This window comes from Pantherophis guttatus, chromosome 2 (assembly GCF_059756535.1).
Source record: "Pantherophis guttatus breed Tessera chromosome 2, ASM5975653v1, whole genome shotgun sequence".
NCBI lineage: Eukaryota > Metazoa > Chordata > Lepidosauria > Squamata > Colubridae > Pantherophis > Pantherophis guttatus.
In genome coordinates, this window is record NC_142064.1 from 28,082,468 (window position 1) to 28,109,383 (window position 26,916).

The window sequence follows — 26,916 nt, forward strand, 5'->3', positions numbered from 1 at the left end:
GCCCGCCCGCCCGCCTGCCAGGGAGGCATTTCTCCCGTCGCCTCTTTCCCGGCTAAAGAACCGCTCTCGCAAGGCGCCCTGGGGCTTCCGAGCGGTAACAGCAAGTCCCTCGGCCCCGGCGCGCGGGTGTCGGCTCCCGACCTCACGCCCTGGGAAGCGATTCTTGTCCTTCTGAGGAGGCGCCTGCCATTTTATCTGCCCTCGAGACGGTCGAAGGACCTAGAGACGAGCGCTCCGGTCCCATGAAAACTTTTTTGAGGGTTCACACACACACCCGTCGAAGGCCCTCTTTTGCTTTAGATCCCCTTGCCTTTAGGTCTGGCCTGATTCAAAAGCCCTTGTTTTCTGGAACCTGGCAGGCAGAATGTGCCCCTCCAGCGCGAACAGGAGAGCCGAGAGGCGGTGAAGAAAGGCGCCATCTTCCTCTTTCGCCAGTCTAACTGCCGGGCCTAAGTCGGGCCTAATGCTGTTGAATGGCTTAGCTAGAGTGATTATTAAATCCAGATTGACGACCCCTTACGTATACATACACCTTGTGTGAATTACTATAAAGCTGACATGTTGAGCATATTCACCCTTTACACTAAGCCACCTGTGCCCTGCTTTCTTGAACAAATAGCCGCTAGAATGTATATGGAATACAAAATGGCCAAATTATTTTATAATCAAAGCTTGGATTTAAACAAGCTTTGTGCTAAACCAAACCTAAAAACACAATAGTTTAGCAGAAGGAGTGAAGCTAAGTAGGACAATTCTCTTTGGCGGCTTGTCTTTTTGTTCTGCAAAATAGAAATAAGACAAGAATCCACATCTAGAGGACATCAGATTAAGGAGAATGGATTTATTATTGGAAGTCTGTATCCTGAAAAGACTATTTCTTGAAATACGAAATGGTTAGATTACTAAAATAGTTTAAGGCTTCCTAAAAGAAAACCAGAATGGCTGCTAAAGTTTTTTTTTTTAAAAAAAACAAGGAACTTAAAACTATAAATGGCAGTCAGAAAAATATCCTTTTTTATAAAATAATTCATGTTATGACACATACAGTACTGGCATCTCCCTGAAACAAAGTATGTTTTGAAATCACAAACACTCATATAAAAACGTAAGAGAAAGCTACTTCAGACGTTTAACACTGAGCCCAACTACTACAGCCATCCTCTCCACAGTAACCAATCACCAGAGGCCTTGGCAATAAGACATCAGCACAACAGTATCCTCTCTAGCAGCTGACCCTGAGAAAGAAGCATCCTAGAGGTAACATATATAAGCTTAGCCTTATCCTCCACCAGTTCCTGGATTTCTGCATTACATAATTTCCCTTCAACCCTTGTTTAATTTTTCTTAAAACCATATAAATTGTGGGCTGTCACCTTCAGTTTCACAATGTGCTTTATAGATGCATGAAGAAATTTACCTTTCATAAATCCTGAATCTCATCCGACTTTTGTGGAATGATTTAATTTATCAATCACATTTATAAAGGCCACCGACTCACACAAAGCAACTCTGGATGATTGAATTCTTCACATTTTTCCTTACTGTATTATATTTCTTTTGTGTATCCTTTTCTTATATAGTTTTCCTAAGGAAAAGCACTCAGAAATTGCTCTATATAGTAAGAATTAAGGAAATATATAAGCCCCTTAATTGTTTTGGATTCCTTTTTCAAATTTTTGACACAGGACAATTAATCTGAAACATTTCAGTTTTTGGCAAGGGTGTGTTTAAGGCATTGCTTTTGCTGCAAAAAATCAAGTTTATATAACTCAAGCTTTCCCTGTCTACTGCAGTTGAGATTATTTTGGAGAAGTTATGGGAGGTATAAGTGCTGCAGAATGATTATATAGGCAGAAATGAAGAGACTGAAACACCCACAGTGGAGGAATGGCTGAAGATTATAGAATCAAGCTGCCCAGGTTGCTTTGGAAAGCAATATGGGCATGTAAATTAATTAATTATACAAATAAAATTAGCAGAAATGGCAAAATTGACTTGTCTGATAAAGGACAATAACCATATTTATATCATCTAGATCATTTATGAAGGTGTTGAAGAGCACTACCCCCAATACAGAACCTTGAGGTAGCCCATGCTTCTATGTAGATGTAGTTCCATTGAGGACTAAATGCTGAATGGATCAACCAGCCAACCAACTACATAGCCATCTGGTGGTAGTATCTTACTAATAATAGACTATGGTCTACTTAGTCAAATGCCTTACTGAAGACCACAGCGCTTCCTTGATCTGATAATTTTGTCACTTTATCAAATAAAGCAATAAAGTTTGTCAGGTATGTTTTTAACAAACCTATTGGTGGCTTCTAGTAATTGTCTTACTTATTTCTAAGTATTCCCAAATCCACTGCCTGATTATCTTTTCCAGAATTTTCCCCAGATATCAGTCAAGCTGATTGGTCTGTAGTTTCCTGGATCCACCTTTTTCCCCTTGTTGGAAGTTTGGAACATCAGATCTTTTCCAGACTCTGGCAGTTTCTCTAAGCTCCAGAAACTCAGCTTCTGTTCAGTGGTTCCAAGATAACATCTACAAGCTCCTTCTTAACCCTGGGATGTAAACCATCTGCTCCTGACCCATCTAGAGTAAATACGGTAGGTGTTTTGTTTACTGATTTCTTGCTTATTTTGATCTGCAGTTCTGCTGTTTCAGAGTCCTGCTTTTGGTAGTTGGGACTAGTTTTTCCTTCTGCATGAAGACAGATACCAAAGAATTAAGCTGTTCCACTTTCTCCTTGTAGCCCATAATCTTCTTGTGCATCTTCTCCCATTAATGGACTGATCATTTCCTTGACTGTCTTCTTGTTCCTTACTCATTATGTTTGACACTTGTTGCAAGTCTTAGTTCATTCTCAGGTTTTGTTTTCCCGACTTGGTCTTTGCAAATTTGGGCAGTTTGCTGGTATTCTGTTTGTGTTATCTGCACCCCTTTCCATTTTTATACTTGTCCTTTTTGTCTTGGTTACAATTATCTTGCTTATAATTCTGAATTATCTTCTGCATACCTAGTCTATTATTTTTCCCAATTAGGTTGTCACCTACCGTATCACTCTTTTGACTCATTTCCCCAAAAATTTCATTTTCCTTTTCCTCCAAGCATATGCCAAGTCATTATTTTCTGTTCTTCCTACAGATCTAGAGCAAGTTTTTCATAAGAACTTGCTTATGAAAAATGCAATTGAAACTGATAATGGACTTTATCTGGCAGTTCCAGGATCTGCTGTGCTAGTGTACAGTCTTTTAAAATAGTAATAACTAGATTTACGTTGCAGCTTTTTAAGATTTGGGAATTAGTTCCTTCCTTTAAAATTGACAGCAGAGCAAGTATAAAATCTTTGTAAGACTTTCATCCTTTTCAGGCATATCAACAGAACTGTATGTTCAGGAAAGATCAGTTGCTAAGAAATACTGAAATCTGCAAGTTGCTTACAAAAAGTACTTTAGTATTTCTGTTTGACATTTTAAGAGCTGATTCAATTGTATAAAAAAATCAGGATTAAGATTAACAAGAGCTTATTTAAGTAAGTGAGGCAAAAGTTTTAGCTGATGAAAAGAAAGCATGTCACATTTTTATTATATTGTGTTTTTTTTCTAAAGCCTTTTTCTTAACAGTTTGTACATTTGCAATAAAACACTTTGCCCTAATTGATCTTAAATACTAAGAAGAAAGTAATATCCCAATCTGACATCACAATTTATTAAGGATCATATCTAAAAAGGAATGATTTTTATTTTTAATATTAAAATTGTACTTGTACTATTGAAGTACATGACTTTACACTTAACAAGCTTGAGTCTTTCATCACTTAATACATTTCGGTTTATAGGACATACAGTATTTTTAATACATGAAATTTGATACACCAATTATGGTTGGTGGAACATAGCGTGGTGTGCTTGCACACTCTTAGGTTCTTTGTTTTACAAAGACAATAATTTGTAGAAACTCAGCTGAGTGTAAGATACTTATTCGCCTGTTTTAGTTTTAAACTTTTTGCCTGATACTAGAGGTATTGCAAATTTTAGTGAAAAGAGAGTAGCATTATATATGATAGAGGAAAGCAAACATGTGCTTTGAGTATGAATCAAGTTTAAATTTCTATGAAGTTTATGCTTATAAAAAGGCATATAAAAGGTAGTATGCATAATTTTTCTTCTTCCGTATAGTTTCTTTATATGAAGAAAAAAGTTTCTAAATATTTGAGGTGGTATGTTGTTGTTTTTTTAAAAAAGATTTAATATTTCTCCTACAATTTTATAATACGGAATTCAGACAGAGAGTCTCAATCTAGGACCATGCATTCTAAAAACAGTCTGGGACTTCAAGCAAATGTTTGTACAATAAACGTTTAGAAATACCAAAGCACATTCTGGCACTACGAACTGTACTATGTCTTTTGCAAGTAATCATTTGGGTAATGAATGAAAATAAACAATTTCTTAAAATGACACAGATAAAATTTTGCTTAATAATTATCTAATCTATTCATGCATTTTGGCAAATAAAGATTCTGGTTTCTCAATTGCACTTCCTTTACGAGAACAGAAATCTATGCTGTGGATTCAAATCTTACAACTGAAAGCATAATCAAGATGTCAAAAAAACAACAACAAACAATTCCCATTTTTATACGGAAACCATCTCCATTGTTGCCATTTTTAAAAATTTGAATACCCACTGTTCAAAAGATTTTATTATTAGTTTTACAAGGCATTCTTATTTCTTGCAGAATGACAGAATGTATGTGGAAAGTTCAAGCAGTGTCCTAATGCTGATTGCATTGTTTTCTTTAAACAAACACATTCTTCAGTCATATTTTTCTTTTTCCAATTTCTGGGGCTCTGAATTATCAGATAATGTTTTCTGTTTTTATCAGTTCTTTGATGATGTTCAAAATTTTGTCATCTAAAAAAAAGAACAGTGTTAAGTAAGAAATAATAAACTAAATTCTTCTTACCACTCAAAATTATCATGGCTGTTTTGTCAAATGGCCAGATGCACTGTACCTGGCAAGAGGCACATAGCATTACAAGGCCAGAAATCATAAATAAGAAAAAGTTAGCATCTCCGCTGTTTCACATAGTTTAATTAAAGATACAAACCATAGACTCGAGGGTTTTTTTTCTCTTTCTTATAGTTTCATAATCAGTGAACACCCATTATATGGAAATAGTTATTTGTTTAGGACTTGCTGCCACTGACTTTACCACTGAATTTTTGTTTACAGTTTCCAAGCATTGAAAAACTTTTTCTCCCCCAAAAATTGATTAAAATTAAAATCTTTTGCTAGCCTTGCCCACTAAATGCAATTATGTGATTCACTGAAGATCTTGCTAGTGAAAAGTAATGACTGCATCTGGTAAATAGCTATACCTATCCTACAAGGTAACTTATGTGTTTTGTAGGAAAATAAGCATCTGCCATATGAATACTTTTCAGCAAGAATGAGACAGTTTTCCCACATATCTTACATATATATTTATTTGAATTTTTCATGGCAACATAGAAACAAACTTACCTTCAAGGGACATTTTAGGGTTTTCAAGTTTTTGCTTTAAAACAGACTCAATGAGTGCTCTCAGTTGCTTGAAAATTACTGCAATTTTTACAGGGGCCTGTGAAAATAGTAATGTCAAATTGCTTATTTTATTAATAATTATTAAGATTAAAACAATTTTAATGACTATGACATTGAGACAAATTTTGGAACACATTGGCCTGAAGAGACGTAATGATGCTGCTTAAAATTAGAGTTTGTAATTTTAGAAAGGAGTCAAGAATTCCAGTGTTAGAACTTACTCTATTTTATAACCAATGCACAGTTATTCCTTGTTAAATGTGTTTCCTGTTACATCCAATTCATGTCAGTATGAACTAATTAGTAATATTTTAACAGGAGATACTTAAAATTATAGTTCCGTAAGTTAGATGACACAGAAATCCAGTGTCTCAAAGTGAATGGAGTAAACACTCAAGCCAGTGACCAAAACATTATTTGTGCTCTTTTTTCTTTACAGAATCTGAGCAGAAGCCTAGTAAGTTTGAGAACACTTATTATCAATAAATATGACAAGTCCATTTTCTTTGTAATCTGCTTTCTATCAGAATTTATCTGTCTATGGAATTTGCATGCTAAATGAAAACACAGTCTAGTGGTCTAACAGAATGCTTCCTAACTCACACATAACATAAGATATACCTGAAAATGGATCCAGCCATCAACTGATAAAAGGCGTTCACGATGCAATACTTCTATGTCTCCACCAAAAAGTAATATTGGAAAGGGGGAAATTAAGGTTGTTTCTTTCAAGAACACCCTGGAATATCTAATCTGAATGGAAAAGGCAAAATACAATTAATTTGGTTTATCAAATTACTGTTTTTCATGCAGCAGTTTTTTTTTTATCCAGGGAATTCATTTTTATACCCATTTGAAAATATTATTATAAAAGCAGCATATTCAAGGTCGTTATCAAAAATGTTGTGTGTAGAAGAATAAAAGTAGTTTTTAAAGGTCATACTTGCATAGTCTAAGTAAATAAGTAGCATTGGTACTTATGAAATTATGGCACTATGTATCAGTTTAACAACAACAAAACAAACTTTTTACATAAAAATAGCATGGAAAAAGGCATCTGCACATAAAGCACTTCACAATAATTCAGTCTTGTAGTAAGCACTATACTGATATTTGATCAGGCTACTTTTATACAGAATGGCTAGAGTCCATCAATCAAGTGCACAAGCTGGAAAAAGCTTTGCTAGCTTCAATAATGACGAGCCTCCATTGATAATAATGGTCTAGCACCGTGATGGCGAACCTATGGCATGTGTGTCACAGATGACACGCAGCGCCTTCTGTGTGGGCACGCAAACTGTCGCCCCAGTTCAGCTTCGCTGCACATGTGCGCATGCCTCCCGCCGGCCAGCTGGTCATTGGGTCTCATGCACGGGGGCAGGGCACATATGGTGGGGCCGTGCACACATGCGGAGGGGGCAGGGCACTTGGGGGGGTCCTGCGTGCATGCACAGGTGCCGTGCACACATTGCATTTTGGGCACTCGGTCCGGAAAAGGTTTGCCATCACGGGTCTAGCAGAACCCCTAAAAGACAGCAATCCAAGTCTCTGTAATTCCTGGATAAAAGGATCTACTTAGCGTAGCATCTAAATCTTATCAGGATCCATCTTTAAATAAGTGTTCCCCAAAACACATACATAAAAGTCCTTCAGTCCCCTTAATAAACAGAAACCCTATAATAGAAGTGTAGAACATAAATTATTTTAAAGTAAGCCAAACATATCTAGAGCCATAAAGCATGCCCACCTCAACCATGTGGATAAATCCTACCTTAACGTAATACTGCATTTTCATACTGCAAAAAAAATAAAATAACTTACCTTCTCTTGATATAGCAGCCATCCATAGGTCTGCAGATCCCTGTTTACAGAAGAAGGATGCACCTGTGCTTTACCCTGAGCCGTCTCTGCCATGCATGCTAATTTTTCTGTAACATCCACAGACTTAGTGTACATTATCTTCCCCACATTGTCATACAGCCCTGCAGTTAGCACAGCTTTAAGGAGAACCAGTTCTTGTAGTGACAAAGAGTGTATTCCTTCGTGACGAGATGAGGGTGAAGCAAACCCTGCTGTCTGAACCACTCTGATAAGTTCCTGTTTTACATCCTAAAATAGATTTATATGATCGTTTTATTATTACATCTGCACTTTAACACACTGTAACTACATTACATTTATAATCTGCTTGTTGTCTATAATACTGCCCACAAAAATCATTACTGCAGATATCATCTATCATGATTGATATCTGTATCTGTATATAGGAGCCTGAGTGGCGTAGGAGGCTAATGCCTCCTACTAAGGCAGCATTTAACATCCAGCTGCCTGCAATTACTGCGAGTTCAATTCTCACCAGGCTCAAGGTCGACTCAGCCTTCCATCCTTTCTAAGGTGGATAAAATGAGGACCCCGTTTGTGGGGGCAATAAGCTGACTTTGTATAAAATATACAAAAGTATGAAGGCTATTGCTTAACGCATTGTAAACCACCCTGAGTCTCCGGAGAAGGGCGGCATATAAAAATAAATAAATAAAAATATCTCCATCTCACCTATTTGCCCTTGCATTATAGGTAACAAAGAGAAGTGATATCAGTGGTTATTTAATTTTCAAATGTTATAAACAGGCTAAAAATACAAATCACATAAACGATTTCCTGACAGTTAGCACAATTACTCACTGAAACAATTTGCCTCCAGAAATTGTGGGTGCTCCAACACTGGAGGTTTTTAAGAAGAGACTGGGCAACCATTTGTCTGAAATAGCATAGTTTTCTGCTTGACCAGGGGGTTGGATTAGAAGACCTCCAAGGTCCCTTCCAATTCTGTTATTCTGTTATTAATATTCTTCATTACTGAATGGAGATGTTTGCAGATTAGGAAAAAAAAGATTAAAAAGTATTATAGTACCTCAAGTGTTAATAGTGAAGTTCTGTTCAGAAAATTTATCCTACAGTAAGTCATTTCAGCACGATAACCTCCTTCAGAGCGGGCTTTCTTCCAGCTAGATAAAAGAAAAGAAAATCTTGCTTTTATTGTAATATAAGAAGTCATCACTATTAAGAATGTATGGACAAAAATATATAAATTATATACATAAATTGGGTTAAAAATAGTTATAATAGTTATTTGGTGCTTATTCTCATAGCACAATCCACTGAAATAACTTTTTTGCCAATAATAATGTAATACATATTAACACTGTAAAATATATCAGAGTTGATAAAAAAATGGTCTGTCATCTAAACCCTCAAATTAAAGAACCCATACTTAGAACTATATTCTCTTTAAACAACATAAGGTTTTTTTTAAAACAAATATGTTCAGGATGTTTAAATAGTAGGCATACAGCAGCTAAAATTTGTATAAAGTAACAATCTTAACAAGATCAGGGGGGAAAAAAATCTCTAAAGTGCTTTTGTCAGCGTAGCTAAGGGTATTCCAATCACCTTTCACTAAAACTCTTTTGGTACCAAATGTTATTGAGTACTGTATTTAGCAAATCTATAGATACAATTTGAGAAGTATAGGGCAATTGTTATACTAGCAATTCCACCTGCAAAATTATTAGTAGACTATGTAATAAGGTTGCTATACTCTCTCAAAGCACAGCCCTCAACCTGCAATAAAAATGGAAGAATGAATGACTATTCAATGTTACTGTTTAATATTTTCTCAAATAAACTTGCAGTATAGGAATAAAAGTAGAAAACTTGGGGTTATCATAAACTACATTTTGAGCTTCAGTCTGTAACCAATATGTAATAAAGTTGTAGCATGTTTGGAAAATACTACACTTAACCATAACAGCAGTTGTCCTGCATTACTCAATGGCTCACTTCATACCAGTATATAATGTTAAGATAGGTGTCTAAATCATGATTTGCCAAATATGTGATTGTTACTTGGCTTATGCAGAACCAAAATTAGTGAGTTCATATATCATGCTAAAAATAACTCCAGGGACTAAACCAGGCCTGAAAATTCTTTTTAAATTAAGTCTCTCCCAAAGTATACGTTTTAAAATTTGTTTTAATGGGTTTAATTTTCAACTACAGCAGCACGTAATTTGATGTTGGAGTCTCTCTTCAAAGCTGATTATGAAATGCAAGAACAAAAATAAGAATTCTTGCCATTTGAACCTGGTCTTTCCAATCCTTTATATATATGCTGTTCTATATTTTTTATTAAGATTATACAGATTCATTGTCCCATCAGAGTGTAATCTTAAACCAACCTTGCTATTTTAAATACTCTGAATAGAATTTGATTTAGTTATATCTGGACAAAAGAGCACTAGAAAATCTCAGCACTATAAATTAGTAAGAGTAGCCAAAACATCTTGGAAGAAGCCACTTCTGCTTTCTTTTTATTAAGTAAACCACAACTCCTGGGCCACGGCCCACTACCGAGACGTGGCCTATTCAGAATTGGGCCATGCAAGTGGCTGGCCAACGCATGTGTGCATGTACGCATGCGGAGCTCAAATTGCACAAGCGCTGGGCACGTGTGTGCACCAGCCTGCGGGTCATGCAAGTCAAGCTGTGCATGTGTGCACCAGCCCATCACTCGCTTGGCCAGTTCCCCACTCCACTAACCAGCTAGGTGCCAAACCATAAAGGTTGGGGACCACTGAAGTAAACTTTACATATGTGCCCTTAAAGTCACCATGTTTCAAATTCATCTCAAAGGACAAGTTATTAAAGGACAAGCAGAGTGAGTAGAGAAAGCAGTTTTAACCATAACAACATTCTTTCTTAGGTTGGAATGTAGTGTAGTTATAGAGGAAGAAAGCAATGGAAGAACAAATGAATTATATTATAATGGCAGTAAAGAGATAAATAAACTTATCCTAAGAAAAGCCATTTGAATTACCCCAGATATGCCTTGTAAATTGTCAAATGGTCTGAACTGGCCAATGCCAAAAAAGATTTTGCCAGATCTGCTTCATCTTTTCTTCCAATTGGGGTAGTAAATGGAGACTTTTCGGTCATTACAGCTGCAAGAGTAGCCTACAAAATATGACAATATACAAAAACGTTTATATTTTTACTCATTTTTTTATTAAAAATTTTTTTTTAGAAAAATAACGTCACTATTACAGGACTGAATCATATGAACGTATATTGAGGTAGTTCTTACTTACCAACCAATGGAGCTGAAAAAAATAACTTTATGGCTGATTTATGATCTTTGCAGCACACCTAAATCATGTGATTGTCATTAGAGTCAGTATGTAATTTCCTGTGCCTGACCTGGTTCTTCTTTCCCCACTTTGCAAAGCAGAGAAATTAGAGACTGGGATTGCAAGAAAGTAAGCTGTTTACACATCAAAAGCAATGCAATCACACAAGCAGCCCAGGACTGGGAATTGCAAACATGCTATGCAAAGAGCTTGCTTCCTTGCTCTTAATGTGTAGAAGAGCAGCTTTTTCTCCTGAAACCCCTTTCTCTCCAATCTCTCTTCTCTTAAAGGAGGAAGGGGACAAAAAAGCAATCAATTTCTTTAGGCAATCTGTCCTTTGCCCGATTGTCCTGCCCCACCTCGCAGAGCAGAGAGGTTGAAGAGAAAGACATTTCAAGAGAGAGTATGCTGTTTACTCTTCTGCACATCAAAAACAACGTGATCTTGCCAGCAGCAGAAAAGGTCAGGCAGAGATTGGCTACAGAAATAACTGGTTTTTTTTCTACCCACCTCTTGCAAAGCAGAGATTGGAGTGAAAGAACTTTCAAGAGAGTAACCTGTGCACCCATGGACTACTCAAGTGCCTGCTTCCAATGTGCATAAGACAGTAAGTACTGCAGGCACTTGACCTTTCAAAAGGGTGGGGGTTAGGAGGAAAAGAAAAGCCCAAGTTATGAAATTGAGTAGTTTTATCTCTTCCCAGTCAGAAAGCATAGTCATGATTTCTCACTTAGTGACCACTTCAATCAGTGGCGAAGTTTCTGGTTCCAATTAGGGTTGTTACACAAGAACTACCTGTAAGATGCTGGATTCTGGGAAAGGGTTAGCAACATTTTCTGATGCTATCATGGAAAAAAAAATTCCTTGGAGATTTGCAATTCTTATACAATCTTGTGAGATTTTAGCACTCACATGATATTTCATGCTAATTTGACATTTATTTTAGATGCTACGAAAACCTTATAAGGGTGTACAAGGCACAATACTGCAAATTTGCCAAACGTTTGGTGAGGACTGTCAGAATCTAAAATCTTGAAGCAAAGATGGAAAGTTCTATATGAAAATAATATACAGAGACATAATAATGGGACCAGACATTTACGAATGATTTGGAAACAGGCCAACATTTTCTTCTTCAAAGGACACTGGATTTCAAAAATCCCAGAAGAAACAAAAAGCCTTAGTTTTGCACTGAATCAGCTGAAATGGTATTTTACATGCCATAAACAGTATGTAACCTACCAGTCAGTATAGAATAGGTTCTCAGGTTAACATTTATTTCGAGAGCACTGAGTCTGCATTGGCAAGTAATGGGCTGCCCATTGCGAGTCATCAACTTACCACTGGATCCAAGCAGCCAAAAATAGCACCAAATATAAGCATTTTACCAATCTTTACATTGACTGGCAAGGCTGCAAGATGTTGGCCTAGAGGAGTCAGCTTAGGCTCACTTAATTCACAAGCCCCAATTTTCCTCAGAAGATACATGGCTTTGGCAACAATTTGAGGCTGAGGTGGGTCTAATGCCTTGGAGAGGAATTCTTCAGGAGAACCAAGATTACATTTCTATAGATAAAGCAGACAAAAAAATAAAATAGAATGAGCCTGAAAAGATACATAACTCTCATTCATTCCCACATTTAAGCAGCATTCTAGCTACTTCTAAATTATTTATTTTCATGTTTACTACCATTAACATATGTACTATACAGTACAATGGGATTTTCTATCTCAGGTTTCAAAGTAGCTTAGCTTATAGGGAGAGGTCTATTTGTTGTCTTCCTTTAGTCAGCTATACAACCTGGATAGGTTCATATGATTGAACTACAGCAATCATAGCCTCTCTTTGTTCTATCTTGGAACTATGTGAACAGTTTTGTTAAGATAAAGCAAAGCTAATTTGCAATATTTGTAGTCATTTCCCATATACCTCTGTTTCTAAAACCAGCATCCATATCTAGCACCTTTAGATTTATGCCAGGATTTCATGCTTGCATGTGATGTATATGTGCATTGTACAAAAGCCATAATACTTATTTAATAAATACTGGTTTATTTTTCATTTATGAAAACTACCAGTGTTTAAATATAAACATACCCTCATAGAAACTTCAAAATATTTTTTTAAAAAAATAGGAATGGTATATATGATATTACATATTTGTCTATTCCTTCACCTCTTCTTTATTTCCATACATCATGTGGGCACTTAAGGTATGACTAAACTTTCCTATAGTCTTGCCAAGAGATTACAACTTCATGCAACAATTTTTCTTCAAGGTTTCCTGGCAAATCAAAATAATGAATATTTAAAGCTGTGATATCATACCATGATGTGAAGACACAGTTCTTCCAAGGGAACACGCAATATTTCTGGAACAGAATATTCTAAGAAACTTTCAAATCTGAAAAAGCCATAAGGCAAAGAACAAAAAAAGAAATTTAAGCTGCTACATTCCAATATTTATTATGGAATTTATTAAGTATAAATATCTATAATTACAATAGGAACTATTCATTTGAATTAAGGTGTCAGCCATTTCTTTGATGGCAGATGTGGAAAATAAAGGATTTTTCAACTCAAAACAGGCTAGTTTAGTTCTGTAGTTTCTCCCAAAGGATTATTCATCTTTCAGTGAAATATAATATGGTTAATAAACTTCGCATGTTTGTAGTGAGACAATTTAATAGGTAAATGAAGTATCATAAGAGAAGTGCTACAGTTTTAGCAAACGGTTCCATCTTGAACATAGAATACTTTGATGGTTAAAATAATTTTACCTGTCTCGGGTATAGAGTCGAAAGCAAAATCCATCTCTGACACGCCCTGCTCGCCCCTGACGTTGTAGTGCACTAGCTTTACTGACAAAAGTCTCTTCCAATGAGCTCATCTGACTACTTTCATGGTACCTGGAAGAAATATTAAGGAAAAAAATTGGAAAAACTGTCCAGCACATACAATATTATTTATACTAAATGTAACAACTCTCCAAATAGAACACTACTTTATATTTTCTTCTATGTAAATGAGTATTTCTGAAAACATAGCTAAGTAGTTTCAACCATAGAAAGCTATGCCTATTTATTTTGATAGGTTCTATAACCAAACAGAAAAAGGAACCGGTTTCAGGATTGCAATTATCAGTTCCATTAACTCCTTGCAGAGCCTTAAATGCCATTTGCAATTTCCCCCGCCCATTCCACCTGCACTAGGCCAGATCAAGTCTCCATAACTGCCTAAATGGAAAGAAAGAAAATACAAAAAAGGCCCAGAGAAAGAGGTTTGTACTTAAGAAACAAAATAAGCTGTGAGGTTTTTGATGAATATACCGTTTATTTATTCTTCAAAAGTCAGTTGATCTAATAAAACATTGTTTTGAGGAACAAAGTCCTATTCTAGAAAAAGTACAGTACTACCTTATATCTAGTTATCACATAAAAATAAAAAACTTGTAACGCATCAAAAACTCTATTGCAAAAAAGTCAGTTTATCTCTTAATGAAAGTTGATCCTTTTTAGTGAAAAGTGCTTTCACCTGTTTTCTTTTGTTCTTCCAGCATCAATTACAAAAACAACATCAGGTATAGTAATACCTGTTTCAGCTATGTTGGTGGCCAAAACAATCTGTAAAAGAAACACAAATGCTTTTAAACATACACATGTATTTACAAGTTTCTAAATTTTAGAAAGAGAATTTTAACTTGGGATAAATACCGTCTTTACTCTGAATGCAAGGCCTTTGATTCCAAGTTTTTCCACTCTTTATGTAGGGGAGGAGCAATTTCTATTTAGTCTCATCATATTTGGAGATGTGTATGTATTTATATTCCATTCTTTTTACAAATAACTCAAGGTGGTGAACATACCTAATACTTCTTCCTCCTCCTATTGTCCCCCCAACCACCACTTTGTGAGGCGAGAGAGAGGGAGAGTTACCCAGCCAGCTTTCATGCCTAAGGCTGGACTAAAACTCACAGTATCCTATTTTCTATCCTGGAGTTTTAACCACTAGACCAAACTAGCTCTCTTTTGCCACATCCCAAAGAACATATTTTAGGGAATGAAGAGTGATATATGCTTACAATGTATTTGTAACATTTATTCTTTTATTAATAAAATTAATAAAATTTAGGGTAATCTGGGATTATAGAATGAATAGTACACTGATTCTCCTTGAAGTAATCCCTGTATTTCTCTTAACATAAAATACTGCACAATAGAAATCTATGACTTTGGGGGATGAGATGCAACTGTTTGGAAAGGTCCCAACTATAATTTTAAGGAAGAGATTTATTATTAAGAATCAATCGAGAATAATTTGATCCTGGATGGATCAGAAATAATGACTGCAGTGGTTTTATGGTAGATTAGAAGCTGTTTGTGGACTTCATGTGAGTTAAATACAATAACAGATGGTTAATAAAGGGCTTTGCAGTTTAATTTTGCTATTGGGTTTACCTGTTAACTGTTCTTTTTTATAGTGTATATATATATGGTAAGTTAAATTGGTTGGGTAAATAGAGCTGTAGAAGTTCATAAATTGTGGACCTGTTTTGAAAGAGGGGTAATTATTATTGTTGAAATATATTTGTAAGCATTTATTAGGAGGTATTTATGTCTTTATGCACATTTTTGTTTTTGCTTTTTTTTTCTTTTGGAATTTATATTTTAACTTGGGAAATAGAATAAAAAATATTTAAAAAACATAAAATACTACAGCCAAAGTAACTCATATTGAATGTTATTAAGATACTTTCCCAATTTTATATTATCTTCATTGACTTTTCGGAAAACTTTGTTTCTGATTTCAGTTCAATACCAATCAAGACATTTTACTGCCCTAGGCATTTAAATTAATGTGTTAAATTTTTTACATGCTGCTACTTAAGTTAATTTTAATTCAGGGTAATGACATCATTGTTCATTGTTTTGATTTAATGCATTTTAATTATTTTGCTTCACTGAATAAAATAATGTAAATATTAATTGCTTTAAACAGCTGCCTTGGTTATAATCTAAAATCGAAGGGTGATGTACATATCTTAATAGTAAAAATAAGCTGTGCACTAAGGTTTACTCCACTCAAACCAGCAAAAATGTTCATAATGATTACATGCAACTAGTATTAACTATTATAAGTAGTATCTTCATAACAAATTCTATGTTAATACAATATTGAGTTATCCTAACAGGAGTAGGAAACTTGTGGTCCTCCTGATGTTGATGGAACAAACTTCTTTTATCTCACCTGGTCATTGTGAGATAAATGTCCCTTCTGGCTGATGCTATAGGAATAGAAGATTAATATAATTCTGAAGGGCAGCTTTACTCTTGGCCCAGAGATAGATGCCAGGCTTAAATGAACGTTTCAGAAGAATGTGGAAAGAATTACTTTCCAAGACTGCAACACTGAACATAAGATCACATTAGAAATATCTGGAATGCCCTCAGTTTTGTCTCTTTAATCCCTTTCTTTAAAATACATGAAAAGCACCATGCATGACACAAAATACTGAAAGAAAGATCAGGGATCTTGAGTCACAAGGCAAGATATCAGTTCACTTATATTAATACCTCAAGCTTACCTTTCTAACGCCAAAAGGAGGCAATGTAAATGCAGATGCTTGCTCTTGAGTGGACAGAACAGAATGCAATGCTATTAACTGGTGCCTAAAAAATTATAATGCAAAAAAAAAAAATTGTATTGTTTTGACTTGTAAGACAAAATGGATACATCTTAGCAGACAATATGCATGAAATTTGGATTTATAATTTGACTAATCATTACGTTCTATTAATACTATATACCAGTGATGGCGAACCTTTTCGGCACCGAGTGCTCAAACCGGAACGAGCGTGTATTCCTGCATGCTGGACCGCCGGAAACCCGAAGACCAGTTGGCCGGTGTGCCTAAGCGCACCGGCCAGCTGGTCTTCAGGTTTCCGGCATGTGCATATGCGCCAGCCTGCTGGTCTTTGCGTGCGCCAGAGCACCGGAAACCCGAAAACCAGTTGGCTGGTGCACGCATGCCTGATTTTTGGCTATTTTTGGCCATTTTTCAGGCTGTTTTCAAGCCATTTTCTGGGGCTCCGGCATCTTCGAAGACCAGCTGGTTGGTGTGCACATGCACGTCGGAAACCAAAGAGCAGCTGCCGATGACGCGCGTGTTCAGAGAGAGGGCTCTGCGTGCCACCGCTGGCACGTGTGCCATAGGTTCACCATCACAGCTATATACAAAGTATTATACTATATGCAAAAGTATTATATTATATTGAAATGTTTAAAATTGCCAATAAAAATCTGTCCTTTAATAGCTATTTTAATATTAATACTTGCTACAAGTAGACAATTCAGTTTTATATAATTTATTTTACATCCAAAACCAAAAATGTCCACTATGGCAAAATCTGTTTTGATTTTTAGATGGGTAATATGCATGGAAGAAAAAAAATGCATATTAAATAGTTAAAATTTGTTGTTTTCAGTTAGCAATCCTATTTAATCTTCTAATAATTCAATCTATGCAACAATGTACATTTTAATTAGAATCTATCATTGCTTTTCCATGATTTGCTTACCTCTGTCTTAAATCAAATCTTCTGTCAGTGGAAATGAGATCATACAACTGCTGGATATGTGCAAGGCCTGGCAGAAAAATCAAGACAGCTCCTTCCATATTTTTGAATTGGGGACTTTTGTCTGTAGGAACAGAAAGTAAATTTAAAAAATCATTTATTTTATCAAGAAGAGTCTCATTGATATGATAGCTAGGACAGACAGACAGACAGACACACAGAGATACCTATACATATTAGGCGTTTTCCTTAGGGAAAAAGCAAACGAGGACCAGGAGTAAGAAAGCCATTTTAAATTTGTGTTTTATGCAATTTTTCAAAACCTTACCTAAAAATGCAAGTAATTCCAGTATGAGGTCAAAGTTGATCTTGTAGGGATTCATACAGTATATGGCTTCCCGAGTTCGACTGCTGTATTTTTGGAAATATGGTCCTAGCTCAATACCAGTTGCAACCTGAACCGGAACACTTTCCTAAACATAACAGAAAGATATTTGGAACAATAATTCTAAAACAAAATGATGTAACAAAATAGTTTCATCTATTGCTGCACATAATAAATAAAATAAAATAAAAAAGGACTATATGTGTAAAACAGCCTAACTGCAACATCAACTAACAGAAGACTGAATGCAAATTTATGCAACAGAGCTAGAAATAAACTTGCTATCCTTTCATCTGTCACTCTGAAATGCTACACCAGAAATGAGCATCAAGGAATAGTCTATGCCCCCAACCATAATTTTTGCTAGACCTCCCAAGATTATATTCAAAAGCTTGGCAGCAATTTTCATTTTTACCATTTTTCTTATTTTTTTAAAATAAATGTAATAAATCTCTTCCTCGTCCCCCCAAATAACAAAGAAACAAAACAGAACCAAGATTTCACAGCTGCCTCTTTTTGTGATATCACAATATTACCATGCTGGTTCTAGCAATCCTCAAAGGATAATTTCTAAGGCTGCCCATGCTGTATGGAAGGCTGAAAACCCCTTTTAAATAAAGTGGGCCATTGTGTAAAATAATGGAGGATCCCAAATCAGGAGGGGAGGAGACACCTACCTTGAGCACAACTGGTAAATAGTTTTGTAAACCGAGTAATTTTTTTGCACATAAAATGTCACCTGATACTTTGTTATTCCTCCTCCTTTGCTAGTCACATTTACAGTTATCTCCTCTTCTTCTTCCAAAAATTTCTGACAATATTCAGAATCTTTCTCCAGAACAAAGCCAGTTTCCTCGATTACATCTTCAACATGAAAAACCTGGAGTGAAACAGTTCAGTTTTAGATATACTGTATTTATTTTGAAATTACATTCAGAACAAGTTCCCATTATTGGAATAGAAAGGAACATCAACCTTTTGCCTCAGATAAATATCACAAAATTCAGCTGGAAAAGTTGCATAATTTAGCAATCTTGGTCTGTCTTTAAAAATTGATAACATATAACCTTGCATATTGCGTGCTGTTATTTGCACTAAAATGATAAACGAAAAACTGGATTATTTAGAAATAATAATTATTATTTTCTGGACACATTACAGAAGAACAAGCTCAGCAGAGGACTCTGATGCCGAGAAAGATGGAGGGGGTGGAAAGGAGGAGGAAACACACAGCAAGGTGGGTGGACGTGGTTAGTGTCACCACTGGAAGACATGAAGGATCAGATTAGGGATAGATCATCATGGAGAAAATCTATATGTTCGCTAAGAGTTGACTTGATGGCACATAATCAATCAATGGATATGAAATCATACCGACATTAGAAATAATTTGTGGCAGCTCATTGTAAGTTTTTAATACATCAGAGCACAGATTCAGAGATGAACAGTTTATGGTATTTTCAAAGGAAAAGGTAGGACATCGAATCAATAGGAATATAATTATGCATTTACCTCTACAGGGTAACTCCTTCCTGAAATCCTTAGTATGGGACAGTGAGTGAAATAGCTGGAGAATTTTTCACTATCAACTGTGGCACTCATCAAAATGAGATGGAGATCTGAACGCTTGTGCAAGATTTCCCTCAAGATAATTAGCAAGAAATCTGATTGAACACTTCTTTCGTGAACCTTTATGAAAAGGATATAGAGGAGGTTAATATGAAGGAATAACTATGCTGCTTTTTTCAGGTAACTAAAAAAGGGTTGCTAACCTCATCTACAATAACATGAGACACGTTAGAAAGAAGAAGATCATCTTGCAATTTCCGAAGAAGAACTCCAGTCGTACAGTAAAGCAGTCTAGTAGCTTCTCCTGTTCGTGATTCCATACGGATTTGATAGCCACACAAGGAATTCTTAGAGAAGAAAATAAAAGGTTTGTCTAAAATAAACTTATTGTGATTAGAACTTTCCATTATTATTAGAATAGGCTACTTTGCTCCTATATTAATTCACAAACATTTTTCCTGTTTGGAAAAAAGATTGATCCCATAGCAGGTGCAAGTAGTTTTATAGCAATGCCCAATTTTTAATCCATCCCAGCAGAAAGAGATGCTAGTCTTTTCGATTTGTGTTTTTTAAGGACATGTAATAGTTTCTATACAAGATCAACTCTTTGATTTAATATTTATTAAAAATATAGCAAATATTTCCAAGAGACTAATATGGAAATATGGAGCATGCTTCCTCAAAAGAGGAATTTCTCTTATAAACTGACAGCAAAAATTCAGTACAACCTTAAAGTGTAAACTCAGTCTGTTTCTGGATGAGCTTCAAATGCAACTCTATTCTGTTCTTCAGTTTGCCAGATAATAATGCCACTGTACCACAAATATTGGTGCATAACTAATTCTATAAGGAATTAAAATTACTACTGAATGGTAATCTACCATTTTTTCTTATGATCTCAATATTCTTATGTGAAATTCCTCTAAGCCATAAATGGAAATTTATTCCATTATAAACTGATCTTTTAGGAGCTGTCCTATTACATTCTCTAAAAAGCAGTCATCGGAACATAACTGTAAGAACGTCTTACTCTTCCACCAGGTCCATTTTCACAGCCCAGTTCTTCACAAACTCTAGTTGCCAAGCTCACTGCTGAGATCCTCCGTGGTTGGGTGCAAACAATATTGCATTTATTCAAACTTCGTTCATTATGTAGCAAATCTTCTAACAAGAAATGTGGAACTTGAGTGCTTTTACCACTACCTGTTTCCCCAGCCACAACCACAACTCGATGCTTTTTTAAAGTTTCTATGAGGGTATGTTTATATTTAAACACCGGTAGTTGCTCTCTCTCCTTTAGAAGTCTTTGGTATCTGGTAGAACTCTGTTGTTTTTTAAAGAGAGCTCTCATAGGTTCTAAGTCATCTGTAAATGAGGTCTCAAGAGAAATCCCATTAAAGTCCTCTTCAGTAATTAAGTTCTCCCAAGAGTCTGCTGCATCTTCTGAAAGTTTGGGCTTGCCTTCAATTTGCTGTGGTGGCTGCTGCTGCTTCAGCTTGTTCAGCAGTCTGGCAATGAACTGATCACGAGGCTTGTTGGTTTCCGTCTTGTTTTCTTCTTCTTTTTTCTTTTCAGCATCATTCCATTCTAGCCAAACATCTCTGTATGTAGGAGGAAGTAACTGATGCACTGACTGAAGAGAGACAAAAAGGAATGCTTTAAAGTATGCTTTGGAATGAATTATGTATTATAATATTTATTTACCAATAAATGTCATTATATTAAATAAAACTGATTTCAGATAAATATTCATAAGAACTGCTGTCGTAATTTGGCTCAAAAGTAAGAAAAGCTCTTTTTCAATATCCTATTTTAGGTGGTTCCCAAAATTAATATGACCTCCTCTTGCATTCCCAAAAGGTTCTCCCTGTAATAATTTTGACATATAAGCCCAAGATTAATTTTGTTATTTTTTAACAAAAACTTCTGAAGACTCTTCAATGTATTTTTGAATCATGTGCATAGTGAAACTTTAACAGGCTAGTAATGGATCTGTTACTTCTAAATGTCTACTATGGCCAGATTTACACCCTAATGATCTTCCAGAAATTATTTTTTAGTATGCCTGCATGTGTGTGTGATTTATAGATATAAGATACAGATACAGTATGTGCATGCATGCATGCCTGTGTATGTTTTATAGATATAAACCACCAGGAAGCAACGAAGATTGCGCAGCAGCATAAAAATTCAACAGCATAATGACATAATGTATTGTATTTGAACAGTGGATTTTACATTAGTGAATTTGAAAAGATAGCACATGGGTTATTCAATATTCTTTTTTTCTAGGGGTCGCGACTAAGAAGTTTTGTTACAGAATGGCTTCTTGAAGTTATGGTATAGGTATCTGGCTTACAAAGAAAAATGCTTAATGCCACCATGCCAAGCTCTCCAACAATTTCAGTTGGACTTACCTGAGCTTTTCTGTATCTGAATGCTACTTATTATTTTTGAAAATGTTTTAAGTCACAACTGCATCAGATACTACCTGATTAAAAACAGAATAAAATAAACAAAGAAATGTTGCCATTAAGAAACTCCTTAAGGTTAGAAAGCAGTCAGATCCATCAGACTCACCATTCCCTACATTAATAACCAAAATATTGATTGTGCGTATTGTATATGCCACCACTCCTTTTCAGCAAATTATTAAAAACATTTTTATTGGGACTTCTAAAATCTCACCTGCCCTTTTGTCAACTGATACAGAGCTAATGTAGCAGCCAGATGTTGCGCCTGCATACTATCTTCTGTAACGATTGTGGGACACACCACCAACGTATCATCAGCTGACTTGATAACTCTTACCCTAAAAAATAGTTAATTCATGCTTAATAAAAATAATATATTAAAATGACAGCTATTTTGAATGGCAAATTGTATGGCATCCAAAACACTAACATTTTCTCAAAATTCCAAATAGCATGAGCTTCAGTGACTTCAGCAAAATACAAGCTGAGCCACAGATTGGTTCATGAAATGACAATAATACGTTTTGTACAACTGATTTTAATGTATAAGCAAACTATTATATCACTGAAACAAGCCATATTTCTTATTCAAATAACATAAGCTGCCCAGAGTTGTCATGAGTCAGATAATCCATAAATTGCATAAATAAATATTTATAAGTAATTGGTTATCAATGTCAGCTGTATAAACAAATTCCAAATTTGATATAATCTGAAATAACACTTTTTCAGCATTGCACATATTAACAAAGGCAATTCAAAAGAAATTGTCATTCTTTATGACATAAGTTTAGATATTGCTGTCTAACTATCATTTTAGATGATTTTGGGCTAGTCACTCTCTCCCAGTCCAATTCACCTCACACGATTGTGGGGAAAACAGAAGGCAGAAACATATATGTCACCTTGATTTGCACTAAATCAAAGTAGGATGTAAATCAAATAAATAAATATCCCACTAATTCAGCTTTTGCAAATGGACAATATGTGAGAACTTGGAGTCAGGTTGGCTGCTAATAGTGATAGGCATGAAGTTTTGCTTTTGCCTGTAAAACTCAAGAAATCATAGTACAATATGAATGAATTAGATCAGAATAGCTCAATCATGCCTGAGGGTAAATGATTTAACCTATGTTTCAAGCTGTGTGTACTTATCCATTAAAATGACTTTTCAAAAATGTAAAAGGAATTGAAACTATCAAGCATAATAAAGTGAAAATTTGTTTCATGTGTATACATACCTACATTTCCAATATCTTCCTGATGGAACTTTTTCAAAAGAAGGATTTGGGGACTTGGAATAATGCTTTCTGACCCAGTCAATCAAGAACTGTTTGGGAGATTTTCCAGTCCAGCTTCGAGCTGTATAATCAAAATTCCTTACATCCTGTGGATCTTTCTTTTTCACTAGTATCAGCAGCAGAAAACAAAAATTATTTGTACATAGAGGATAGAAACCATTAGCAGAGTTGGATGAATTAATTTTAAATCTCCATTTCAATATAAACAATTTTTAATGTAAGCTCTGAAAAGCAGGCACAATTAATGCATGTGCTGAGCTAGAATTCCAAGTAATTCTAATATTGAACCTAGAGTCTAGTGCTTCATTATTAGTTTATACAGGGTACAAAAGGTTTATTTGTAATTTGAAAAAAAAAAATCTTAAAATTGTGCCTTAATCAGGAGATCAAGGACATGCTGGTTGTTCAGATTTTGAGGTTCAATACTTTATTTAGAGTGCCCATATTTGTATTATAGAAGTATTGCCTCTAATTAAACTTGCATTAAATAATGCCTTCATTTATCATGGTACATTCTGCAAGAAAGGGTGTCCATAATTCAAATAAAATTGGGATGGCATTTTTAAAAAATGCTATGAAAAAAGCCTGGCTATCTAACAAATGCTAAATTATGTACAAGCCTGCTCATCTTCCATCTTATATGTTAATGAGTATATTTTTAAGCATGCTTCCTTTAAATCTGCTAGATTTCCTATTTCCAAAGGAATGAGAAAAAAGCCATTATGGCTGCTCTGTTTTAGTTTCAGTTTTTAGAAGGGTTTGGCATCAATTTTTAGTGAGCTGGATTGAATTTGCTCCTTCCCGGTGTTTTTTATGAAGAAACCTCTAGAGTCCCAATTTTTTGTATGATTGATTTGTTCAAGTATTGGCCTGAAAATCTATTCAGACTTATAGGAAAGACTGTGTTGGGGGACGCTGTGTATTAACAATGCCTGGTGGCTAGAAATTATTCCCATCAGAGAAGAACGAGAAAAGTTGTTATGATGGGATGATTCTAAAGTCTGGGGTATCAAACTCAAGGCCCACGAGCCTGATTTGGCCCATGGGGTACTTAGATCTGGCCTGCAGGGCCACCTTGGAAACAGAGAAGGAATGGCCTGTAGTGCTTCTGACACCACAGCCCTCCCAGGCTCCCTTTTCGGCCATGATGGCCTCCTGCAGCCCTCTGCCAGCAAAAATGGAGCCTGGGGAGGCTGCTCAGGAGCCCATTTTTGCTGGCAGAGCACTCGGGCCACTACAGGCGCCCCCAACATGAGTGACAAGCTGGCCACGCCCACCCTGTCCACGGCCCCCCTGGCCCTCCAAGGTCAAACACAACTCTGATGCGATCCTCAATGAAATCAAGTCTGATATCCCTGTTTTAAGTGACATGCTTTTATTTTTTATAAATCAACACAGAGTCACATCTCTCAAAAGATGAAGGACCTGAGAAGATTTATTATTCAGCTTTTAAGTAACTTAAGAGGATGTAAGGTTTATTGTGATATATTTTAGATGAATTTTAAAAAATGAAGTGATGCTCTGCTCCAAAGAAATTAACCCTAGATTCACAACTTACAAGAGCAAACCTTTAATCCTACAGAATCAAATCTTACAAATCATTTTGCAAGTGACTTAGATGCCTCTTACACAGAAGCTATTGATCAAATCAATATCACACCATTTGGGGATGATCTTCTCTTCATATTCTATGGTAGACTGTCAGAGAATTGGCCAAAAATATCCATGAAGTTTTAAAACACATTTTTAATCATACCTTTTTGTTCTTCTGGAGGATTTTGTGATTTCTCAAGTATCTTCAAACTCAAGGCTCCATCTGTTTCAAGAAACACAGGATTCTTTTTCTTTTCACCTGGTTGGTCTGTAACTTTTATATCGGGGTTGAACAAAGGGTGGTCTTCCAATGTGGCCATTTCTGTAAAAAAGGAATATAAATATGTTTTATTCAAATATCCAAGGGTTCTCAAATACCTTTACTTAAGAGGGAGGAAAAGAAAAGTATTTTTTTTTTAAAAAAAATCAACCTGAAAGCTTAAATTTAAAAAAAAATTACTCTTATTTTATCTGTATCACTGTTGTCTTCTGTAGCTGAATCCATTCATGGATTCATTTAATCCATGTGAATCCATTCACATGGATTAAAATATGAATATTTTAATATTAACCTCACAGAATATTTTAAACAAAGCATATGTATGCTACTCCAAATTCATACTGAGATCACATATAATCAAGCTGTATTACTTGGCTCTGCACTAATTTTGCTTGATAAAGCCCACAATGAGTTTATCAGGTTGATACAATTATACCAGGCAAGAAAAATAAAAAAATATTGCTTGGGCAAATGGATTTCTATAGTTACACATGATGTACAATTTTTAGTATTATAATTTTCCAATTTTAGAAAAGAAAGTAAAGGTGATAGTATTTTACATAACTCTTACAAAAAAGTGTACTTTTTGCAAGACTGAGCAAACAAATGAATGTTGAGTGTTTCTACCTTGTTGAAAACGCCTTATTTTTTCTTGTGCCATCTTCTGACCCTGCTTGTTTTTTTCTTCCTTAGAGGATTTTGCTAGTTCTTTCATTTCCACAAGCTTCCCAGCCAAATGTAAGTATCTTTCATTCTGTTCCAGAAAAACTAGTTACTCCATATGAATATGAAGCAATTTTTGTTATTGTTTAAAAAAACACATTGTATGTTTAAAGATATGAATAACCTATATAGCATGGGGCCAGGCTATCTACAGAACCAGCTTCATCCCATCACATCAGCCCATACCACCAGCAGGTTATACTGCAGATCCTGTCAGTTAAAGAACTCCAATTGGGGGGTCTAGGAAGAGAATCTTCCCTTCCTTTGCCCCGCCCTATGTAATATCCTCCCTCCAGACATGAGGTGGGCCCCCACTCTCCTGGCCTTCTAAAAAGGGTTAAAACATAGCATTGTGGCTTTGCGTGGGAAGCACAAAGGAGAGTTGGTTAGTGCCATGAGAGCCCTCCCTTTGCCAGCCAATTTTTAACAGGGTTAATTATTTTTACCTCCTGAAAAATTATAATTTTTAGATTTTTTTTAACTCAAAAATGTAACTTCAATCTTTTAATTTTTTAATATACTGTTTTATATTTTGATGTTCTATTGTAAACAACCTAGAGTAGCTCTTTGAGAGAGAGGGGTGGTTCAGAAATGTGAAAAATAAATAAATATATGCCAGCTTAAAAAACTCCTTAACATTTACTCTGCAGTTTTCGTCTAATGCCAGCAGTCCTACATAGATACACTTGAAATACAGCTGAAGGAGCTATAAACTGCGGTTTACAAACTATAATAGCTACCGTGTTTCCCTGAAAATATGACCTACCCTGAAATGAGCTACAGCCCGATTTTCAGGCCTGCGCCTAATATAAGCCTTAGCACAAAAATAAGCCCTAGTTAAGCACCGCCCACCATCTGGTTCTATGAGGTAAGGCAAAGTGCATGTATAAAAATCAAGCTAGGGCGGGGGGGGGAGCTGCCCCACACCCGCTTAACTTAAGACTGCTGCAGCCAAACCTCCCACGCCCCAACACCTATCACGTCACTGCCCGACTTCTTCTGCAGCTGCTTGCGGCTGCTCATGCCCAGATGCCACATGATGCATCGCGGCAGAATGCCACAAGGCTCGTCATGCTGGTGCCGCCACTCACAGTAGGATACCGCAAGGCTCGTTGTGCTAGTGCCACCGCTCACGGCAGAACACAGAGAGACTTATCGCACCGGTGCTGCCACTCTCGTGCGCAATGGCACAACGCGTCATGTAGCCTCCTATAGCTCATGGCACCAGCACAACA

The 26,916-nt window shown here is 35.8% G+C and overlaps 1 protein-coding gene and 1 long non-coding RNA gene across 2 annotated transcripts in view; one reads left to right on the forward strand and one right to left on the reverse strand.

The window, feature by feature from the left end:
• The first annotated feature begins 16 nt into the window (after positions 1-16).
• Positions 17-21,059, forward strand: LOC117679192 (uncharacterized). The gene is made up of 4 exons (XR_004595313.3): positions 17-1,257; positions 2,387-2,610; positions 18,903-18,978; positions 19,491-21,059. It is a non-coding gene; the product is annotated as an uncharacterized LOC117679192 (long non-coding RNA).
• Positions 3,710-26,916, reverse strand: part of DHX29 (DExH-box helicase 29) — a 32,104-nt gene continuing 8,897 nt past the window's right edge. The window contains exons 7-27 of the mRNA XM_034440877.3: positions 25,586-25,712; positions 24,842-25,000; positions 23,026-23,191; positions 21,999-22,122; positions 20,341-20,943; positions 19,514-19,657; positions 19,254-19,430; positions 18,481-18,621; positions 17,685-17,829; positions 17,360-17,480; positions 16,366-16,450; positions 14,316-14,404; positions 13,562-13,690; positions 13,110-13,185; positions 12,122-12,346; positions 10,471-10,607; positions 8,506-8,599; positions 7,416-7,703; positions 6,216-6,347; positions 5,535-5,631; positions 3,710-4,921 (exon numbers count right to left, since the gene is read on the reverse strand). Of these exons, the coding sequence (XP_034296768.2) occupies positions 4,866-4,921; positions 5,535-5,631; positions 6,216-6,347; positions 7,416-7,703; positions 8,506-8,599; positions 10,471-10,607; positions 12,122-12,346; positions 13,110-13,185; positions 13,562-13,690; positions 14,316-14,404; positions 16,366-16,450; positions 17,360-17,480; positions 17,685-17,829; positions 18,481-18,621; positions 19,254-19,430; positions 19,514-19,657; positions 20,341-20,943; positions 21,999-22,122; positions 23,026-23,191; positions 24,842-25,000; positions 25,586-25,712 (3,315 nt within the window). The 3' untranslated portion in view covers positions 3,710-4,865. The remainder of the gene's footprint in view (positions 4,922-5,534; positions 5,632-6,215; positions 6,348-7,415; positions 7,704-8,505; positions 8,600-10,470; positions 10,608-12,121; positions 12,347-13,109; positions 13,186-13,561; positions 13,691-14,315; positions 14,405-16,365; positions 16,451-17,359; positions 17,481-17,684; positions 17,830-18,480; positions 18,622-19,253; positions 19,431-19,513; positions 19,658-20,340; positions 20,944-21,998; positions 22,123-23,025; positions 23,192-24,841; positions 25,001-25,585; positions 25,713-26,916) is intronic.